The sequence below is a fragment of the Carcharhinus amblyrhynchos genome, chromosome 26 (assembly GCF_965287045.1).
Source record: "Carcharhinus amblyrhynchos chromosome 26, sCarAmb.v2.hapA, whole genome shotgun sequence".
Classification (NCBI taxonomy): domain Eukaryota; kingdom Metazoa; phylum Chordata; class Chondrichthyes; order Carcharhiniformes; family Carcharhinidae; genus Carcharhinus; species Carcharhinus amblyrhynchos.
In genome coordinates, this window is record NC_137349.1 from 29,067,478 (window position 1) to 29,091,022 (window position 23,545).

Genomic DNA, 23,545 nt, shown 5'->3' on the forward strand with positions numbered 1-23,545 from the left:
GGGTCCCTGGCACCGAGAGGCAGCAGTGATAACCATTGTGCCACTGTTCCACCTTTTATCAATATCTCAAATGAAGCCTGTGTTCAATCACCTTCTGGCACCAGCGAACAGCAAACATTTCTTTAATCCTGCCTCATGACTCAGGCCTCCGATGCATTAGGTCTTTCCCATATCACAGAGTCCCTGCAATGCAGAAGGAGACCATTCGGCCCATCAAGCCCACCTCCACAATCCAACAGAGTCTCTTACCCAGGCCCACCCCACCCTATACCTGTAAGACTGCAAACTGTCCCATGAATTCCCTTAACCTGCTCATCCTTGTATACAAAAGAGCAATCTAGCATGGCCAATTCACCTAAACCACACTTCTTTCAGACTGTGGGAGGAAACCAGATCACCCAGAGGAAATCCAAGCAGATACAGGGAGAATGTGCAGACTCTGCACAGATAGTGGCCCAAGCCAGGAATTGAACCCGGATCCCTGGTGCTGTGAGGCAGCACTGCTGACCGCTATGCCACCATATCGCCCGTCGCTAACCCCCTCCCCCCCCGCCCCAAGCTTCAACATTTGCCTTGCCTGCCCTCGTGACCAAAATTGAGCAGTGGCTCCTCAAGCTGCAAACCAACTAGAGAGATTTAATGCTTCTTCAAATTTGTACTTTGTGATTTTTTTGCTGATGTTTAGAATAATTTATGTGAACAAAATACAATGAAACAAGGCTTTCATTCACAACTGCCATCTGCAGCTTTCACTCCATTCAGCACTGAAACTAGTTTTGGAATTAGAAAACATTTCCTATTCTTTCAATCACATATTACTCAAGTTAATTTTCTTCCAGCATCATCTTTTGCCGCTGTTTAAAAAGTTAATCAAAGCCAAATTCCAAGAACTTGCTGTTGAATGCTTCCTCCTCCCATTCCCCTGTTGCCCTGGCATGGATGACCCATACTGCCTCACCTCAACAGTCAGGGGAAGTTTCAAATAATCTAAAACAAGCAAGGTCGCAATGCACCAAGGAGCAAGAGAAGACCAAAATCGGCCCTGCAAACACACTCGGCATGGTGGCATCATGGTTAGCACTGCTGCCTCACAGTGCCAGAGTCCCAGGTTCGATTCCTGGCTTGGGTCACTGTCTGTGTGGAGTCTACTCATTCTCCCCGTGTGGGTGGGTTTCCTCCAGGTGCTCCAGTTTCCTCCCACAGTCCAAAACATGTGCAGGTTAAGTGCATTGGCCATGCTAAATTCTCCCTCAGTGTACTTGAGCAGGCACTGGAGTGTGGCGACTCGGGGATTTTCACAGTAACTTCATTGCAGTGTTAATGTAAGCCTACCTGTGACAATGATAAATAAACTTTAAACTCTTCCCGATCATAAACTATCCGTTTATGCTCCATGAACAGCCTATGTATAACCTACCCTACCATAGAAATATTCACAGATTCACTAGTGCCACACATATCTTCGCTCTGTTACTGACCATCAGTGTTCACTTAGCCACACTGCTAACGTGCATTCACACCACATGTAGTTGGATATCCAGTTATGGAGCTGAATTCAACAGTTCTGGCTGTCTAGCTATCTGGGTCTGTGATGAATCTCAAAATCATTTTAACATGGCTTTGGGGAACTCAATTATGCATCAGTGTGGCTTACTGGCAAATGGCACAGCAGACAGCACAGTGGTTAGCACTGCTGTCTCACAGCACAAGGGTTCAATTCCAGCCTTAGGTGACTGTGCGGAGTTTGCACATTCTCCATATATCTGCATGGATTTCCTCCAGATGACCCAATTTCCTCCCAAAGATGTGCAGGCCAGGTGAATTAGCCATAGCAGATGTGTGTGGTTATGGGTTTCGGGCAAAGGGGAAGGCAGGGCCTGCATGCTAAGCTCTTTTGGAAAGTTGGTGTAGGCCCGATGGGCCGAGTGGCCTCTTTCTGCAATGGTAGGGATTCTATTCTATAAAGCTCCCAATAAAGCCCTGGAACATGGAACGACCCAGTGGCACAGAAATCAGAAGCTGTGGTGACTTTTAAGGCTACTGGGGTAGGATCAACTCTTATTCTAAAAGGGACCGTAGGTCTTTCGGCTGGAGCTGACATAGTTCCAGCAGCAGACTGCTGTAACATCCTCAACCATCTTAAACACTAAATCACGTGCGATTTGTTTAGTTACGCGCCACTGCTTGACCTTAGGTGAGCCGTTGGTTGGCAGTACCCTGAGCTGCCTGACCCTTTGCTCTACCTGACCTATTCTCTGCCAGTTTCTCTCCTCCACCATTGCATCATGGAGCTATATATGGACAGAACCATCCTGACTGCTTAAAGTGAACTGTGGATAGAAGGATCTAGTCAGTACAATCTGGGCTTCTGTCCTGTCTCGAGGACCATTGGGGAACCCATTGTCTCCACCCACCCACAATGGCCAACTCCCTTGTTGTCCTGTCTCTGGTCATCTCTTTTTGTTATAGCTATATCACTGTTCATTCCCACTATGACACTGGAACTGCAAACCATAACCCTGCACTCTTCCTCAGTCATCTTTCACCTTCCCTCCATAACCGTCATTCTACTTTGGGCAACTTCCGTATCACCATCCATCAACATAGAGCGTGGCACCATCACCATCAAGCTGCCTGCTTCCACCCCCAGCATTCTAAACCCTCCAACAACCCTGGCCAGCCAACTGCCATCAGAGCAGACTGACCTTCCTTGGGTCACCGGCTCTCTCCCTCGGTCCTCCCCAGCTCCACTCGAGGCCTGCATGATCTGCCCTGTCCCAAGCTGCCTGGTCACTCAACCTCAAACCCACCAGCCCAATTTTTCCTTGTCCAACAAAGTGCCTCATACCGAAAGAAAAGAGCCCCACCACCTCACTTAAATTCCACCTTGAAAAATACCTCACCTGCTGTACCCCACCTTGAACCAGTCCTGAATCTGAAAGTAGGTGTTTCTCATTTGCTGCAGATGGTGTAATTTAATCTGGTGAGTACGTGTCTAATGAAAATGCGGAACATTACAAACAGGCTCCTGCAGCTTGCCATCAGGAATCCTGATCAGCCTCCAATCCACTGCAAAATTCATACTTGTTATCAGAGGTCGGGATTTTATGACCTCACTTGGGTAAAGTTTGTAAAATCCCACCCGAGGCCAAAGGAGAATTCTATAAACCTCGCCCGCCCAGGCCTGCTGGGTCTCACTAGCGGGAATATTTTGCCTCTTGCACAAAGTCCCCCTGTTCTCAGGAGCAGAACTAGTTTCTGCCCCTCCTTGCATCTCTGAAAGGAGAAATGTGCAAAGATTGGTAAAGGGAGGGAGGAAAACGGGCACTGCAGGTTTATACCGCTCGCAGTTTGTGCATCATAACAGATGACGTGATAAGGGGAAGTGGGATAAGAGAAGGAGCATTAGGAATGAGCAGATCATCATCGTCAATGTGTTAGCCATGGCCTTGGTCCTGGCCACTCCACAGAGGAAAAAAAAACACGCAGCAGTGCCTGTTCCTGGGAAGGTTAAGTGTTGCTGCCTCCAATTATGTGACACCTTGCCTTGCGAGAGAAAGGGGGAAGGGTGTCAGCGAGTGTGACACAACGCTTTTGGGGGTCGAGTCATTATTCAACAGCTGGCTGTGTGAGGAAAAAGTTGCCAGACTCATTTTGGAGGCTTGCAGCAATGCGATGGACCGGAGGGTCAGGTGAGGTTATGAATGTTGGGAATTAATCAAGATTGTTGGAGAATATGTTTAGATGAGTGTGGTACAGTTGAAGATACAGTTTCTGATTTTGACCATTCGTGCCAGGTCATTGACCTTTTCGCAACATTGAATCCAGATCTGTCGGACTGGATTCCTACGGCTGTCTTCAAAGGATTGGTATGGAAGGCTTTCATGGGTAGATGACGATTTCCACCTCCTGCACAAAGGCCTCCCATGCAGTGCTGGAAAATCCCTCTGGCCCATTTTTATCTTTTCCAGATCAGAATCAAGTGCAGGGTACCTTCCAGCACCGGTTACAGCCACAACACACCGCCCTTGAAGAGGTGGGATTTGAGTAGTGCGAGTTAGCCTCTCACGATTCTCCACACTCTGCTCCGCCATGCTGGCACCCTGGTTATAGGTTTCTGCATGTTACAATTATTTAAATGAGCAGGCAGCAAAGCATTGCTGCATCAGAAGCGATAGCTATGGGTTAATCGTGCATCACGATCCCAGTGCCTGCTTTTGGACCGTGTCCAGTTTTATGGCTATAAGATTTATACTTCAAGGTCGTTGATTACTGAGCATATAGTCGCTGGTTATGTAATAATGTATTTTAGGTACTTAGTGTTTAGTTAATGGGCTAGGTAAATGTAAATTGTGAACGAAAACTGGTGACACAGTCTGATTTCTTTGTCTCTGTGTCAGAGCTAAATAGCAGAGACTTTGTGATTTAATTGGTAGGCGCCACCAATTAAAAAGAACTGGCTTGTTCAGTGGTGAAGGCACTAAACTGATTAATTAATGAATCGAGATTTATATATCCGGATTATTTTTCTCTCACTGGAGAGACATGCAAATTTCTGACTGGAGAGGCTAAAGGCTCTCCATTCTGCTGCTATAAAATTCCACATTCGCTGAACATCTCCAATCAGATTTTCACAGGAATATTGTTTACTTTTCTCAGGAGGCAATCTCCCAGGTTAACCAGCCAGTTGTAATAGGGGTGGCATGGTGGCACAGTGGTTAGCACTGCTGGCTCACAGTACCAGGGACCCAGGTCGTTGCTTGTGAGGAGTTTGCACACTCTCCCAGTATGTGTGGGTTTCTTCCAGGTGCTCCAGTTTCCTCCCACAGTCCAAAGATGTGCTGGTTAGGTTGATCAGTTATGCTAAAAAACGCCCCTTGTATCAGGGGGACGAGCTAGAGCAAATGCCTGGGGTTATGAGGTAGGGCCTGGGTGGAATTATGGTCGGTGCAGACTTGATGGGCCCAATGGCCTCCTTCTGCATTATGATTCTTAATTTGATCTGGGATCAGCGACCAGAAGCGCCAGTTTGGACAATAAAAGACAAAAACCAAAAAGTGCCCTGAAATTATTTCAGAAGCTGCAGGTGTGAAGAATTCACAAATTCCTTAAAATGAAGGTGGTTTTTGAAATCTTTATTCATCCAATTTGACGGACATTTCAATGGGAAGGATAGTTAACACTTCATAGGGATTTGCAGTGCACTCATGTTGCAGGGTATTTTTAGTATCTATTCTCCTGATTCACATTGCTATTTATTTGCACATAAAGTATAATTGCTTTCATCAGGTCAGTATAATGACCCAACATTTAGAAGAGTTGTGTTATGTGAGATGTTGAGAGTTCCAATAAGCAGATTATTGCAAGTGGCGTCATGGTTAGCCCATAGACTGTATCTCACGAAGTACAGCTGCCAACCCTCCAAGTTTTATTTCCTGAATATTGGTGTGATCAACCCTGAGAAAAATCAGAGGAATTTTTTCTTCTGAAATACTTAGCTCTAAAAAGACATGAGAGATGGAATAACAAGCAGTTTAAAGATTGGGGCATTTGCTGGAGTGATGAAACCTCCAGGAATAGATCCAACCAAAGTTGGAAACCCAAAATGCAGACTATAAAACAGTTCAAACTCCTGGTAACATTGTTGGCTTGTAATTTGAACCCTTTGATATATTTCTACTCCTTGAACATGCTTGTGCATTTAATGTTTCTGAATCACTGCATTACAACGCAGTCACTTTACACATCTTCAATGGCAAATCTTGTTATCGAGTTCAATTGATTTAATATCTGCATTAGGGCCAGTGACAAGTGACGACTGGCAGTGTGCAAGTGACAGAAGAGTTAGACCAAACCAACTCAAATAGCTGCAGATAATCATCAGTCAGAAACAGGCCCAACCCTTTGCAAACTAACAATCTGAGGGAAACGGATCCCATTCTGGTTCAAAGGTTTTATACTGTAGCGTTATCGTGCTCGGAGGAATTTCGAGTAGCAGCTAAATTCTTTCCAATCTTCTGGCCAAGTGGTGAATGTGTTCAAAGCGGATTGAACACAACACAATGCCTGCATGCAAGCAACTCCAATCAAAGAAGCTTTTCTTAAGAGTGTCATTAAAATCTTTTCACCGACTCTTGGCATCAGTTTTATCTGGAGCCTATGCCTATGAAGCAAATAAATTTGCAAAGCAGAAAAACCACAGTCACAAAATATTCTGTTGAATGAGACAGCATACAATTCCTGCTGTGACTAGTACCGTACACTTACAGCAATAATACAAATAAGGTCAATATCAAGTCTTCTAAAACAGTCAAGGCTAAGCCTGAATAACACGACTAAACAAAAACAAAACTGGATGGCTAAGCTCCAATCTCAATCTTTCTTCTTTTAAAAAGAACTTTATTTTGCCAATGTTCTCCTGTTCCTTTTCTTTCTTGAAGGTCTCATTCGAACATAATTCAACGGTCGTGAACACCTCACCCACATGACCACTCCTTTCGTGTCCAAGTCCAGAGAGAGGGTGTTAAATGAAATGCATCAGAGCCGACTCTGATAATGTCCTCACCTACGCACAGGCTAAGATTCAGCTACAACAACGTATACAATCCCATTAAGTGATCCAAACTTTGTCAAAGAGGTAAACAAAAGGAAAAGACAATGGGCAGTGCTTGGGAAAAGGTTTATGGTCACTTTGGCTGATGGAAAAAGAAACATCTCTTTCAATTACACTACAATATTGGTCTTGCCCTAGAACCCTGTACTTTCAATTCAGTTTTGGTGTAAAATAGCTACTTGCACACCTAGAAAGCAGGAAAATGTATATGCACGCACACACACACACGTGCAAAAGACATGCCGGTTAGGTGGACTGGCCATGCTGAATTCTCCTTCACTGTACCCGAACAGGCACCAGAGTGTGGCCACTAGGGGATTTTCACAGTAAATTCATTGCTGTGTTAATGTGACTACTTGTGACACTAATAAATAAAACTTTTCAAAAAATGCATGCAAAGGAGCAAGGGATTTAGATACATTTATTCACGAATTTCATGCTATCTTTTACAGCCCATGAAACATTGTCAAGTAGTTGTGTAGAGATTTACCTGCCGCACAAGAGATCCCATTTTGTACAGAAAATTGTTCAGGGCATTAGTTGCGTTCAGTGTGTTTGCAGCAGTAAATGTAACCCTCTCCTGCAGGGAAAACAAATGGATCAGAAACAGGTAGGTGTACACTAACAAAATGGCAATAGATTGGACTTGTCCATCACCATGCAACAATAGATGAAATGCAAAAACAATCTAGCACTACAGATTTGACATGTACATATTTAGAACACCCTTGGCAAGAATACATTTACTGACTAACCGGCAAATGTCACAAAATAGAGGCTTCTTATAGCATAAGGAGAGACTACAGTTATTTAAATTCCACAGCTATTTCTGGGTCAGTCAAATATCCATATATGGACAACAAAGCACTTTCTACTATATATAAAGCTGCTGCTTTGAATTGAGCATCGAAAAAAAAATGCTCGTGTAAGAGTCAGAAGGTTTGTGTGATAGTGGACTCGGACACTTTAGGAACTTTCAGGCGGTTATTGGATAGGCACATGGAGCACACCAGAGTTATAGGGAGGGGATAGCTTGATCTTGGGATTGGACACAGCTCAGCACAATAGGCCTGTACTGTGCTGTAATGTTCTATGTTTCCATGTTTAGAAGGATCAAACCGCATTCCAGAGTCAACTTAGGCTAGCATCTAACGTAATGCTAAGAGAATTATAAAACTAGGGACATAATCCTTTACCAAATTTAGAAGGGTGAGGGGTGACCTAATTGAAGCGCACAAGAATCTGAATGATCTTGACAAAGTGGACACGAAAGGATGTTTCTCTCTGGGGGGGAAGCCCAGGACAAGGAGCCATGGTTTTTAAAATTAGGAGCTATTCTTTTCAGGACAGGGATGAGGAGGATTTCCTTGCTCCTCAGAGGGTTATCTAACTTTGGAACACCACCTCAGAAGGCAGCAGAAGCAAGGTCATTTAAATCGGAGCTAGATTGATTTTTGCTAGGCAAGGAAGATCGGGTTAGATGAAAACATAGAATTAGAAACAAACGGGTTAACCATGGTCTTAATGACTGGCAAAGCTGGCTCAAGGGCCCAAGTGGCCTAGCTCTGCTCCTATTCCATATATTTGTAAATCACAGTTCATTCTGTGGACTGGTACGTTAAGACAGCATAGCTGATGGTGCTAAGATTCATATTCAGCAAGGTTTGAATCAGTGAGCTTACAGGATGCCGGTATGAATTAATCCTGCATACTCTCAGGACTCCTGTCTTGCTGCTCACGGAAAGCTCAGGAATAAGGGCAGAAGCCATGTAACACCACGTTTTAAACTACTGCCAAGTTGGATCTTTGTAACGGAGACTACAATGCACAGTTATCATGCTGTGCAAAGGCCAGAACACAAATCACAGACTTCAGACTATTAAATAAAAGGAAACAAACTAACCGCCAAGAGTTTAGGTAAGTTGATCTCTGAAAAGAAAATAGCTGTTGCTTTCTGCAGTGTCTCCTCCGGTAAGGCACAGAGACTCCTGTGTAAACGGTTGAGTACCCTCTTGTTCTTTGTAATTAAGAAGGTGGAGAGATGAGATATGTTGCAAACAATCTCTTTATAACTTGCCCTTGGACCAGCAAGGGATATCTGCAAAAATCCAAAGACAGGTAAACTAAAGACCAATCCAAGTATATAGATATCTGACAGAAGCAAGCTTTTCAACACAAGTAACTTTCTGGTTATGCGTAATCTTGGTCAAAGCTGTACATTGAAAGTTGCTTTTATTTTGTTCATGGTATATGAGCATTGACACAAGCAGCATTTACTGTCCATTTCTAAAAGCAGGAGAGGCTGGCGGTGTTCCAGGTTTTTGAACAAGTGGCAGTGAAAGAACGCTGAAATTGTTCCAAGTCAGGATATCGAGCAACCTCAATATCCTGAGTGACCAGGACAAATTGTGGGTGGTGATGTTCCCAGGCACCCGCTGCACATGCCTTACATGGCCAGGGGTTTGGAAGGTGCTGTTGAAGGGGCCTTGGCCAGCTACTGTTGTGCATCACGTAGATGGTACATGCTGCTGCTGGTGTGTGTCGGAGGTGGAGTGTCCGAAAGTAGAGTTTCTGGAGTGTTGTTGGAGCCGCCCTCACTCAGACAAGTGGAGAATATCCATCACATACCTGCCTTGTAGATGGTGGACAGACATTAGGGAGTTGGGGAGTGGGTTACGCATATGCAGCCTCCGACCTGCACCTGTAGCCACAGTATCTGTATGGCTGGCCCAGTTAAGTTTCTGGCCAATTCTCAATTTTGGTGCCACCAATGCTGACAGTGTGTCAACAAGTGATCGCCAAGTGATCACCCAACAGCGGGGTCAACTTTCTGTGAATAGTTGACTCAGATTTTGAACTGTGTTCCAAGGACGAATGCAGAGCTTGTCAGCCAAAGATGATTTGCTGACACACTGAAAATAGAAGTGACTGAAGACCCACAAAATGTCCAGTTTGATCAGGAGAGATACTGGGGACAGACCCAGAACTCAGCAGTGCTTGTTGCATGGTTCCCAAAGTGGTCCTCAGGCAAGAGGCTGGTTGAGACAGTGGCCCTTAACAAAAATGTTCAGGAAATTTTAAAAAAGCCAACTATACAGTACAGAAAGCAACCATGTTGCAGGAGAACACGAGAGATGCAGGCACATCTCATTATTACTTTTTGCATCTCAATTCCTTCTCTCCCCCTTCCCCAAGTTTCCTCCCAATGACATAAATCCCAAAATTGCACAAAGGTTCATCCAATCTCCTGTATGACCTTGGCCATCTCCAACCAGACCCAAAGGCGGAAGGCAGGAGTCCAGTAGAGTTTCTTGGCTCTTAAATATACCTGGATACAATTGTGTAGATACCAGGCATCACGTACAAGGGACTATTTTTTCACTAGACAAAAGGGCGCTGGTGTTTTTGATTCTGCAATACAATAGGGATGCACATCTAACTTTGTCAAGAGTTCACAATTGGAAATCTTGGTTGCTTTGTTCTTTTTGTAGCCAAAGCACTGTCATTGCTGAGAGATGATGTGGGTATGCCGGCGTTGGACTGGCGTAAACACAGTAAAAAGTCTGACAACACCAGGTTTTAGTCCAACCTATTTATTTGATAATATACTCACAAGCTTTCGGGGTTAGCCCCTTCGTCAGGTGAATGGAGAGTTCTGGCCTCAGACAGAGCATATAAAGCACAGACAGTTTAGAGATTACTGATTAGAATGCAAATCCTTACACCTAACCTGCTGTTCAAGACCTGAAGTGGCTGATAATGTGAGTGGAAGGAGCACTGATCACAGTTTAAAGAGATGTGTATTGTCTCCAGACAGTACAGTAAGTGAGGTTTTGCAAACCCAGGCAAGTCACGGGGGTTACAGGTAGTGCGACATGAACCCAAGATCCCTGTTGAGACCGTCCTCGTGTGCGGAACTTGGCTATCAGTCTCTGTTCAGCGACTCTGCGCTGTCGTGTGTCGTGAAGGCCGCCTTGGAGAATGCTTACCCGAAGGTCAGAGGCTGAATGCCCGTGACCACTGAAGTGTTCGCCAACAGGAAGGGAACAGTCTTGCCTGGTGATTGTCGAGCGATGTTCATTCATCCGTTGTCGTAGCGTCTGCATGGTCTCCCCAATGTACCATGCTTCGGGACATCCTTTCTTGCAATGTATCAGGTAGACAATGTTGGCCGAGTTGCAAGAGTATTTACCTTGTACCTGGTGGATGGTATTCTCACGTGTGATGATGGTATCCGTGTCGATGATCCGGCATGTCTTGCAGAGGTTGCTGTGGCAGGGTTGTGTGGTATTGTGGTCACTGTTCTCCTGAAGGCTGGGTAGTTTGCTGCGAACAATGGTCTGTTTGAGGTTGTGTGGTTGTCTGAAAGCAAGAAGTGGAGGTGTGGGGATAGCCCTGGCGAGATGTTCGTCTTCATCAATGATATGTTGAAGACTCCGGAGAAGATGTACGTCCAGTACTTCCCCGGAGCGGAGAAGCTACGACATCTTCTCCGGAGTCTTCAACATATCATTGATGAAGACGAACATCTCGCCAGGGCCATCCCCACACCCCCACTTCTTGCTTTCAGACAACCACACAACCTCAAACAGACCATTGTTCGCAGCAAACTACTCAGCCTTCAGGAGAACAGTGACCACAATACCACACAACCCTGCCACAGCAACCTCTGCAAGACATGCCGGATCATCGACACGGATACCATCATCACACGTGAGAATACCATCCACCAGGTACATGGTAAATACTCTTGCAACTCGGCCAACATTGTCTACCTGATACGTTGCAAGAAAGGATGTCCCGAAGCATGGTACATTGGGGAGACCATGCAGACGCTACGACAACGGATGAATGAACATCGCTCGACAGTCACCAGGCAAGACTGTTCCCTTCCTGTTGGCGAACACTTCAGTGGTCACGGGCATTCAGCCTCTGACCTTCGGGTAAGCATTCTCCAAGGCGGCCTTCACGACACACGACAGCGCAGAGTCGCTGAACAGAGACTGATAGCCAAGTTCCGCACACATGAGGACGGTCTCAACAGGGATCTTGGGTTCATGTCGCACTACCTGTAACCCCCGTGACTTGCCTGGGTTTGCAAAACCTCACTTACTGTACTGTCTGGAGACAATACACATCTCTTTAAACTGTGATCAGTGCTCCTACCACTCACATTATCAGCCACTTCAGGTCTTGAACAGCAGGTTAGGTGTAAGGATTCGCATTCTAATCAGTAATCTCTAAACTGTCTGTGCTTTATATGCTCTGTCTGAGGCCAGAACTCTCCATTCACCTGACGAAAGGGCTAACCCCGAAAGCTTGTGAGTTTACTATCAAATAAATAGGTTGGACTAAAACCTGGTGTTGTCAGACTTTTTACTATTGCTGAGACAGACAGGGGGCTGAGCCTGCCTGGTCAGCCTAGCTTAATGGTCAACAGAACCATCACCATGGACTGTGCTCTTCTCATCATAGCCTGCAGCTACTCAACCCAATACAACTCCTCTGCAAGAGCTTTCCATACAGCTCCATCTTAGCCATTACCTGCTCGAGATTTATTTTTGATGCCATTAAGTCGTTGACCACCTCTGTAGGAAGTGATGCATTTTTCAGGAGAAACTGGGATAGTGTCTGATTCCTCTGTAGATATTCTCTTACTGGCAAACCTATGGAGGAATCAAAAGGAAATCAATGCATTGACAATGTATGCACATCAAACCTCAAGAAATTATTCTGAATTACGAATGTGGAGAACCTGTTCTATTCTGCTGATGACAGGCCCGTAATAAACAAATCTGATCCACTTATTAACATAATTCACCACATAATCATAAAGTTAATCATTACTGAATAATGAAGATTTGAAAAATCGCCTGCTTTCTGGGTTGTTACCAAGCTGATTTTATTGACGCTGTCCTGGGCAACAGACATGGAAGCTTTGACATGTGAGAGACAACCCCTCTCCGGTCTCTGACCTTTCCCATATTTATTTTAATCAAATCATCTATGGTCATTGCTTCTCTGAACCTTCCTCTCCTGCCTTTAAGCTCTTAATGTTCCATCCTACACACCACCTTCTCCCCAAATCGTCACTCCTGAAATTTGCCACTTTCTCATTCTTTCCCAGGACGTTATCTCCCTCAGTGGCTTCCTTCCCTCTGGAGAATTTCTGCTTGTAAAAGGCCAAATGATACCACCCAACCAGTGCTTGTTCATTTATTCCACCTTCTCGCCTATTCTTCTGAACCTTGGTGTCCTATCCGAAGAACATCACTTACATTGCATTCCTCAGATTTTAAAAAAATTTATTCTAATTCATGGAATATTAGGACAGGTCCAAAATCTTTACCCAGAGATAACAGCGAGTGTGCTAATGTGAAATTCTGTACTAAGCTACTTCATCTTGGTACGAAAGGTCACATCTCACCCCTTCCCATGTTCCTCTAGCCTTTCCCCAGGTCAGCAATGCTGCCTGTGCAATGTGCACACTCGCCCCCGCTGAGGCCAGGTGTCCCATTTTAAATGGGGAGTGAAAAACTGCATTTCCACACTCACGCAAAAATTTTCAGCTGATGGTGTGGGGTTTGGGAAGTCCATTAAAATGTATGACAGGTTTGCAACTGTTTAAAAACCGCCTTTGGCATCCAAACAAATAGTTCACCAAATTCACGCTAAATCACTTTGGCATCATCGCAAGGATCCCACTCTGCATCAGAGATGGTGTTTTTGGTTTCATAACCATCCCTCTGCAACTCATCATCATCCCCATCCATTGGATTGAATACTCTGCATTTTGTGAGTGCTCTTATCCTTATTGAAATTCATGGCCATTTCATCCTTGGTGCCTTTTGGGTTTTGGAATGCAATCATTAAGCATCTTTCCTTGCATGTCATAGTCATGTGACCTCTGCCTTGAGGGAATGTCTTGGGCACGGGAGCCATGTTACATTCAGTTTAGTAAAGACACACTACCTCCCTCTGTGACTGAATCCTGAACTTTCTAACCCACAGACCACAAATCAGTAAGGGTAGGCAACAACACCTCCTCCATAATCATCTTCAACACTGGTACCCCACAAGGTTGCATCTTCAGCTCCCTTCTATACTCCTCATATACCTATGACTATGTAACCAAATTTTCCTCCAACTCGATTTTCAAATTTGCTAATGACACCACTGTAGTGGGTCAGATCTCAAACAATGAAGAGACAGAGTACAGGATAGAGATAGAGATAGAGATAGAGACTCCAGTGAACTGGTGCAGTGACAATAATCTCTCCCTCAATTTCAACAAAACAAAGGAGATAGTTATCTATTTCAGGTAGCATAGTGAAGAACATACCCCTGTTTACATCAATGAGGATGAAATAAAAATGGTCAAGAGCTTCAAGGTTTTAGGTGTACAGATCACCAAACACCTGCCCTGGTTCCCCCGTGCCGACACTATAGTTAAGAAAGCCCACCAATGCCTCTACTTTCGCAGAAGACTAAGGAAATTTAGCATGTCAGCTACAGCTCTCACCAACTTTTACAGATGCACCATAGGAAGCATTCTTTCTGGTTGTATCACAACTTGGTATGGCTCTTGCTCTGTCCAAGACCAGAAGGAACTACAAGTATTGACAGCAAAAGTTCTTCACGCAGATCCTGATAAGGTGAGAGCTGTAGCAACGCGACCATTTGTTGGGTTTGTGAACGGAGTAAAACTTTGCTGGAGTGTGAACCATAGCTCACTGCCAAGGATGGCCAGTGGTATTGGAACACAGAATTAGAAACAACGTTCACTAAAACTAAACAATTAGTAACAACTATGTGAAGTACTTGGATATCAATGAAGTCACCTTGCAGTGCGAAGCCAGTGAGATGGTGTTGGCACAGCTGGTGTGGGGTGGGAGCAAGAGAGGAAACTAAAGGGAAAAAATACAATCAAAAACCTCTAGAAAGTTTTAGAGTCAGAGGTTTCCAGCATGGACACAGGCCCTTTGGCCCAATTTGTTCACGCTGTCCTTTTTTTTCAAAACCCCGAAGCTAGCCCCAATTGCCCACACTTGGCCCATATCCCTCTATATCCATCTTACGCATGTAATTTTCTAAATGCTTTTTAGAAAGACAAAATTGTACCTGCCTCTACTACTGCCTCTGGCAGCTTGTTCCAGACACTCACTACTCTGTGAAAAAACTGCCACGCTAGACACTTATGTATCTCTCCTTAAATCTATGCCCTCTAGTTTAAGACTCCCCTACCTTTGGGAAAAGATATTGATTATCTAGCTGATCTGTGCCCCTCATTATTTTATAAACCTCTATAAAGGTCACCCCTCAGCCTTCTATGTTCCAGAGAAAAAAGTCCCAGTCTATCCAGCCTCTCCTTACAATACAATCCATCAAGTCCCGGTAGCATCCTAGTAAATCTTTTCCGCACTCTTTCTAGTTTTTCTCCCTACTGAAGTGCGATTCCACACAACTGTTCCTTTTCTTGGTTTCCAAGATTGAGTTTCATATCAGAATCATTCTTACAGTGTGAAATAGCAATTATAATCGTCTGGATCGAGATTCATTTATATTTATGCACAAATCCAGCTATTTCTGATCCCGTGCAGAGTTTGACTCAAGCTTCCCTCCTTGTGAGGCTAATGACGATACAGCCCCAATGGACCAGCAATTGGTGGCTATTTGCGATTCACGGCACATCTCAACCACACCACAAATGGACACTTTTCTTTTAAATAAACACACTAATAACAGCCTTCCCCCCAAATCTACCATTAATTTTCTGGCAAACATCTATTCTGCTGCTAAATTGAGGAGTTAAAGCTGTAATATCTAATTAATGCTAAGCAAACACTGGGTGTGATCTTTCACTGGCTTGTTATTCAGGCTGTGGACCAGAATACTCTACATGTTTGTGGGCAGGTCAGTTGAGAGTGTCCGGACCTTGTGATTCTGGGAATTTCTGTACTGGCGAGCTGTCCTGACATGGTTAAAGACTTTTCAAAGTGACACACTCAGCAACTTAACCATATTATAGTCAGTTGGAAGACATTTTTATCGCATTTCTACTTAAAATTAATTGATTTCTTTTTGCAACATACCACAATATGGACCCTTCCACAAAACGTCAATATTCCACTGCCAGCGTCAGCAGCAAGGTCTCAGACAGAGTTCAGTGTGGGCTAAGCTACAAAATATTGAGTCTTCAGGATGTTAAAGTGCTTTATGTTCAATAGCCTGGTTATCAAACACAAAATAATAGGTGTAGGAGTAGGTCATACGGCCCACAGGCATTTTCAGCCATTTATTGTGGTCAGTGGGTTTCAACTCCATTTCTGTGCCCACTCCCCATATCCCTCGATTCCTTGAGCCCAAATAGCATCGAAGGCTATCCTTGCCTTAAATATATTCAATAGATGGAGAATCCACAACTGTCAACCGCAGAGAATTCAAAATATTTATAACCCTTTGAGTGAATTAATTTCTCCTCCGCTCAGTCCCAAATGATTGGCCTCTTTTCTGGAGACTGTGGTCCTTGTGTTTCAGATTCCCTTAGCCAATGGAAACAGTCTGTCTACCTGATCAAACCCCTTCACAATAAAACCATAGAATACGTATGGCACCATAGGCCATTTAATCCATCCAGTCTGCAACAATTCTCTGAAAGAACATCTTAACCCAGGCCCACACAGCTGCCCTATTGCTTTAACCCTGTGCATTTACCATGGCCGCTTAACATGCATGTTTCTGGACTGTGGGAGGAATGTGCAAATTCTGCACCGTCATCCAAGGCTGGAATCGAATCCAGGTCCCTGGTGCTGTGCGGCAGCAGTGCTAACCACTGTGCCGCCTTAACTGCACATTCATGTACATTTGATTGCCTCATTCTTCCAAACTCCAGAGAATTATAAACCCATTTTGCTCAACCCATCACCATGGAACAAATCCCCTCATCCCACTGACCAATTTAGTGAACTCTGCTGTAACTTCAACATTTTTGCACATCTTACAAAATACTCTTTTCTATCCTTACAACCACAGTGAATAATTTCACACTTTCCGAACTTATACTCCATCTGCCATCTTCTTGACAACTGACTTAATCTGTCTAGATCTCTTTGCAGCCTCTGTCTCCTCCCCACAGCTTACCTTTCCACCTGGCTTTGTGTCAGCAAACCTAGGTACATCACTCTGTCTCTTTATCCAAGTCATCAATGTAGATTGCAAATAGCTGAGACCCCAGCACTTACTTTGGCAGTACTCCACTATTCATTGCCTGCCAACTTGAAAAATATCCATTTCTGCCCACTCTCTGCTTCCCATCTATTAACCAGATTGGAGGCAATACATTAACATGTACCAATATGTCCCTCCAATTCCCTGCACAATTGTCTTACCTATTAGCCTTTTATGAGGCACTTTCTTGAAATCCAGGTAAACTACATCTACTGGTTCTCCTTTATCTATCTTAACAGCTACATCCAAGAGAAACTCCAATTTTTTTTTTTAGAAACAGCATTTTCCTTCAGTGAAAACATCAACTTGGTCTAAATGTACTATGCTTTTCTAAGTTCCAACATTTAACCTAACATCGGTTGTTAGGAAATGGGCCTTTAGTTTCATTTTCTCTCCCTCCTTCTTGAAAACTTTGCAGTTTCCAACATGGGCCTCTTCCCAAAGCCAAAGAGTTCAGGAAAATGGTAGTGTATTCACAATCTCTGCAGCCATCTCCTTTAGAATCCTAGGGTGGGGACCACCAGGCCTCAGTAATTTGTCACATTGTAATCCCTTCAAGTTCTCTAATATCTTTTCTGTTGATATTCATTTCCCCGCTCTTCTTGGCCCCTAGTTTATCATCCATTTCTGGAATGAAACCATAACGTCTACTATGAAGACAGACAAAATATTTGGATTTGTGCCTCTGCCATTTGCTCATCGCCCAGAATAATTTCTCTTCTCTCTGATCCTAATGGACCAACATTTACAAAAATTCTCAGAATCTATTTAAATTTCTGGCTAGTTTACTCATTCTATTTTTCCTTTTTAGTCAACTTTTTGTTGCTAATTTTGAAAGCAATTTTGTGATACAAGAACATAAGAAATAGGAGCAGGAGTAGGCCATCTAGCCCTTCGAGCCTGCCCCGCCATTCAATAAGATCATGGCTAATCTGTCGTGTTTCAGTTCCACTTTCCCGCCCTCTCCCCATAACCCTTAATCCCCTCTCTTATCAAAAACCCATCAACCCGCGTCTTAAAAATATTTAGCGAGGCAGCCTCCACCACCTCAACGGGCAGAGAATTCCAGAGATTCACCACCCTTTGAGTGAAGAAGTTCCTCCTCAACTCCGTTCTAAACCACCCCCCCTTTATCTTGAGGCTGTGCCCCCTAGTCCTACTGTCCTTTCTGAGCGGGAAGAGTCTCTCCACCTCTATCCTATCCATCCCATTCATCATCTTATACGTCTCAGTGAGATCTCCCCTCATTCTTCTAAACTCTAACGAGTACAAGCCTAGTTTATTCAGCCTCTCCTCATAGCTCAACCCCCTCAACTCCGGCATCAGCCAGCCTCTTCTTTTAATCTATTATTTTTCATGAGGTGGCATGGTGGCAGTGGTTAGCACTACTGCCTCACAGTGTCAGGGACCTGGGTTCGGGTTCCGGCTTGGGTCACTGTCTGTGCGGAGTTTGCACATTCTCTCTGTGCCTGTGAGGGTTTCCTGTGGGTGCTCCAGTTTTGTCCCATGGTCTGAAAGACGTGCCGATTACGTGCATTGACCTGAACAGGGGCCATAGTGTGGCAACTAGGGGATTTTCAAAGTAACTTCATTGCAGTGTTAATATAAGCCTTACTTGTGACTAATAAAATATTATCACTAACTTGCCAAGTGAGCCCCTCGATAGGTCTTTCTTGCCAAGTTTCCTCCCCCCCATGGAACGTATTTTTATGGTGCATTTTGAATTGCCCACTTAAATGTTTTCCACTGTTCATTTACAGCCATATCTTTTCTATTCACTCAATTTATCTTAGGCAGTTTTCCCCTCAAAACTATGCAATTGGCTTTCTTCAGTTTAAGATTCTTGTATTTCAAATTTCACCTGGAATTTAGTGGCATAATGACCACTATTTCCTGGTGGATTTTTCACTATGGCATTACTATTTCACCCTGCTTCATTTCATAACACAAGATTGAAGATATCTTCATCCTTCAGTGAATCCAAGAAACTAATGAAAACATTCCACATCTTCTAGACCATTCTTGTCAATTTGATTCAAAGTTTATTTATTAGTCACAAGTACATTGCATTAACACTGCAATGAAGCTACTTTGTAATTCCCCTAGTCGCCACACTCCAGCACTGCTCGGGTCAATACGCCAACCCAGCACGTCTTTCACTGCGGGAGGAAACCGGTGCACCCAGGGGGAAACTCGTGCAGACATAGGGAGAATGTGCAAACTCCACACAGTCAGTGACCCAAGCTGGGAATTGAACCGGGTCCCTAGCACTGTGAGGCAGTGGTGCTAACTAACCACTGTTCCATCATACTCCCTAGTCCCTATCTAGAAGATTAAAGTCTCCCATAATTATTACTTTGCCCTTGTTAAAAGACTCTAATGATTTATTGTTTAATGTTCTGTCCAGTGGTATAACTGAGGTTGGAGTTGGGGTGGTGAGAGGGCTGGAAATTATTCCCACTCATGTTTTCTGCCTCCTGCTATTTTATCCACACAGATTCTACATCATGATCTTCAGAGGCCAAATTCCCCCTCAAAAAAAAATCCGGGCTCCTTTGTCACGTTTTTCTGCCTTTCTGAAATAGCGTAGTCTGGAATATTTAATTCCCAACTCGGATCACTTCATAACCACATCTCTGTAATGGCGATTAGATCCAAATCACTGTCATTAGTTCATCGATCTTTGAGGATGATTTGTTAATTCAGATAAAGGTCATTTAATTTCCTTTTTTCAACTTCTATTCCCTGCGACGACCTTACTCATTGATGTATATTTGTCAAGCTCTGTCTCTTCCTGCCTCGCTCTGCTTGTCCTTACCCACATTGCCGTACTCCTTCAACGATCCCACCCGTTTTGGATTTCTAAATCTCCCCTCCCCCACCGCTCAGGCCCTGTCCACAGCCCCTATTTTTATATGTGGCCAAGACACAGGCCCCAGCCTGGTTCAACTGTAGCCCATCTCAACAGAACAGCTCACTCTCTTCCCAGAGTACTGATGTCAGTGCCCCATGAATTGAAACCCTGTCTTCCCACATCACCGAGTCACATTATTTCCCTAATCTGCTCAATCCTATACCAATTGGCGTGTGGTACAAGTAACAAACCAGAGATTATCATCTTCGATTTAATTTGGACCCTAATTCCTCAAATCTCTTCATATACTAGAGCATAATTCCTGGTTCTACCCATGTTGTCTGCTCCCACATGGGCCACAATGACTGGATCAATCTCACAGCCAACTCTGTGCACCAGAAGCTCTCGTATTCAGCAGTGAGATAAACGACCAATTATATATTTGAAGATTCTTAGAGAGAGAGAGAGAGAGAGAGAGAGAGAGAGAGAGACATTGGCCATGACAACAGGAAGACTCCTGGTCTATAGTGCCATAGGATTTGGAGGGTACAGACTCCAGACTTCACATTCAAAAGGCAAAGTGAACCAAGCTGAAAATTAATTCCCTCAAATAACATATTCAACTGAATCTCAAGAGTGCCGCACGCTGCACACAAAGTATTTTTATTTCTCACAATGTGGTACTATGGTCCCCAAAATGAGCAAGATGAAGGTTTCTTCCATCCTAGACTAACAAGGATTTCCTTTCCTTGACGGACATACAAGCGTGGCATGAAAAGAGTTTCCAGCCATCTCAGGGAGGCTGAGGGAATACACAGCACCAGTTCAGATTTAAAAACTGCACATTCAATATTCTCAAAGGCTGTTAAAAAGGAGTCAGAACAGAAAATGCTGGAAAGTCTCAGCAGGCCTGGCAGCGTCTGTGGGGAGAGAATAGAGTAAGAAATCTCACAACACCAGGTCCAACTTTAACCTGGTGTTGTGGGACTTCTTACTGTGTCTACCCCAGTCCAATGCCGGCATCTCTACGTCAAGGAGAAAATAGAGCCAACGGTTCGAGTCTCGATGTCCCTTTGTCAGAGCTAGAGCTAGTTAAAAAGGACCGTCAACAACAAATCACTCAAAATTCCAACATTGTTTACATCATAAAATTATTCCTGTTTACAGACCTGCATTGACTAGGGTTGTTATGCATCAGTTGTGTATTTGAAGCAGTGTCAGGTTGCATACCTACTTTAATATTACTCTGCAACCAACACCTCTTATCATTCACACATATGGGAGTGGTGGTGTTGAGTGGAGAAGCAAACTTCTCAGCAACAGACTTTGCATCAACATACAGGCATATTAAGAGAGGAAATCTGACAGTGCAGAAAGAGGCCATTTGGCCCATTAAGTCTGCACTGACTCAGAGCAGCCCATCCAGGTCCAACCCCCTTAATCCCACACATTACCCCGCTAATCTTCCTAACCCATATATCATGGGACACAAAGGAGCAATTCAGCATGGCCAATCCGCCTAATATGCACAACTTTGGACTGTGAGAAGAAACCCACGCAGACATGGGGTGACTGTGTCTCTTTGGAGTTTGCACAGTCACCCAAGGCTGGAATCAAACCTGGATCCCTAAAGCTGGGAGGCCGCAGTGCTAACCACTGTGCCTCCATGTTGCAGACATAGGTTTGGGGCGTTGGGGCAGATTAGACCCTTTGCGTATCCACGTTATACAGGTGAACTCAGCAATCTGTTGCCAAAATATACAAGGGGGAAGAACAACAACCAAGGTTACCTTGCCCAGACAGAAACAAAAAAAAAGACAGTGAAAGCTTCAGGCTCGATCTAGCATTGGCCATTTGATGTTAGTTAAGCTGCAACACGGTAAACCGTGGTGGACAGAATAATCACATCTGTTATAGGTGCAATATGCAGGGGAGTCAACAGATAGCACTTCAGGTTTGAGCGTCTTCAACAGGAAGTGAGTCAGCATTTCCTCCAGCAACTGATTAAGTATAGCAACACAAACCTCCTTTCAAAAAACATATAAACTACACAAGCTCATCAAATCACAATCTTATTTTTTATAAGCTCTGAGGGTCAAAGACCGAGACAAAACATCAGCATTATTTAAATAAAGTGATCAAAGAGCAGCAGACAAAATTGCCAAGAAAATACAACTTAATCAGAAGGTTAAACTTTAGGCAATTACTGCTTGAGGTACCATTGTTATTAGATTTACATTTTTGTGTTGTCTAAAAATGTAATTGGAATCTAGAGCAACTTTAGCTAAGTTATCAAATTTGAATACAAACCCACTTGATGTTAAATTGGGAGAAGTGTAAACCAGAAAGGTTTTTCAGGCTCTGGGCTAGAAGGCAGGTAGCACAATGGAAATGAAACTGGTCTACAAATGGAGATCACAGTCTGGAATTACTGGAATATTAAATTTTACCACTGAGTGACAGGGACAGAGGTGGCGTATGGGAGCATCAGACTGCTCTACAACAGGCCGACTGCAGGCCAGGGAACTACTCCAAGGCCCAAAGAGAGCACCTTGGTTACAGAAGGTAACCAATCTGAGGAGGTTCTCTCTGACCCCCCCAGTCTTCTCAATTTTCACTCATTTACTTAAAGCGTCTCAGCAGCACCCTTCCCTCCAGGTGTAACCGAGGCTTCCCAGCTGGCAGCATCATGGACAAGCCTATCTTAAATTGGATGGTGAACCAATAGGGGGCTGATTAGAAGGCCACCTGCATGTCCTATCGGTCCCAATGCCAGAAAATTGTGGGTTTTTCACCCCAACATTAGCATTAGTGGTTAAATTCAGGTCATTGCTTGGGTTGTCCATAGTTATAAGTGTTAAGTAAAGGACATGAGATGGCTGTCATTACCTCAGTGAAGTGAGGAAGGGGGTCCTGCAGTCGTGCAGAGAGAATTTGGGGGCATGATTTATGCCGTCGCTCTGACAGGGCAGGACGTGATAGGACTTACCATTTCCCCTCCCTCTGCTGATTTAGAACAATTCTTAATGAACCGTAAAAGCCAATTTATTCTGGTGGGCATTTGTGAACGAAGGTGAAATATAAAAATCAGTGAACAGCTCCACTCCTGACCGTATTAAAAAGGGCAGATTGATGAAGCAGCTGAAAATACTTTCCTGAGGAATTCTTGCAGCAATGTTCTGAAGCTATGACAATCAGAATCAATTTCCACTTGTGACCCAACACAAGTGGGTCCACTGACCGCAAGTTTCCTGGGGCAATTTGGTACAGTTGGTTCAATGCTGTTGAGAGATGGGGAGACACAAAGAGAGGACAACAAGAGGGAATAAGGGAGGAGAAGATGAAGGGGCAAGGATGGAAAGTTCTAGTCAACAGCTTCATTGGCTTTATGTAGTCACTTACTTAGCTACTCATTGCTTGCAGGCATCAAGCTCTAGCCTTTCCATTGCTGATTCTGGGAAAATTAATTGGAGGAGGGATGAAGTTGAAAAATGCCACTACATATGCCAACTGCAAGTACATACTTTCATGCAAACCCTCCTCTGCACTCTTCCCCCACACAGGGTGATAGTTCAGCCCGTGGAGTTTTTGGGGGCTCAAATAAGTGGCCCCATAGAAACTACAGCATATAATCAAATCAACATACTAATCATGCAGTTGTACCATCTTCCAGATGAGTTGTTAAACTTAGTACCAGTTGTCAAATAGATATCCCATGCTGCTATTTAAAGAGCAGTAGGGAGTCTCTTCTGATGTCTTGGCCAACATCCATCCCTGAACCAACAGTGCAAAACAAAAACAATTAATTTATTTCATGGCCATTTGCAGCAATGAGTTTGGAAACTGACATG

At 44.0% G+C, this 23,545-nt stretch overlaps 1 protein-coding gene across 1 annotated transcript in view; it reads right to left on the minus strand.

Moving 5' to 3' along the window:
• The window catches only part of LOC145358565 (phospholipid-transporting ATPase ABCA1-like), a 172,041-nt gene that overhangs the window by 107,601 nt on the left and 40,895 nt on the right, over positions 1-23,545 (minus strand). Inside the window, 3 exon segments of the mRNA XM_080212727.1 lie at positions 7,104-7,193; positions 8,517-8,711; positions 12,158-12,279. Coding sequence (XP_080068853.1) covers positions 7,104-7,193; positions 8,517-8,711; positions 12,158-12,279 — 407 coding nt within the window.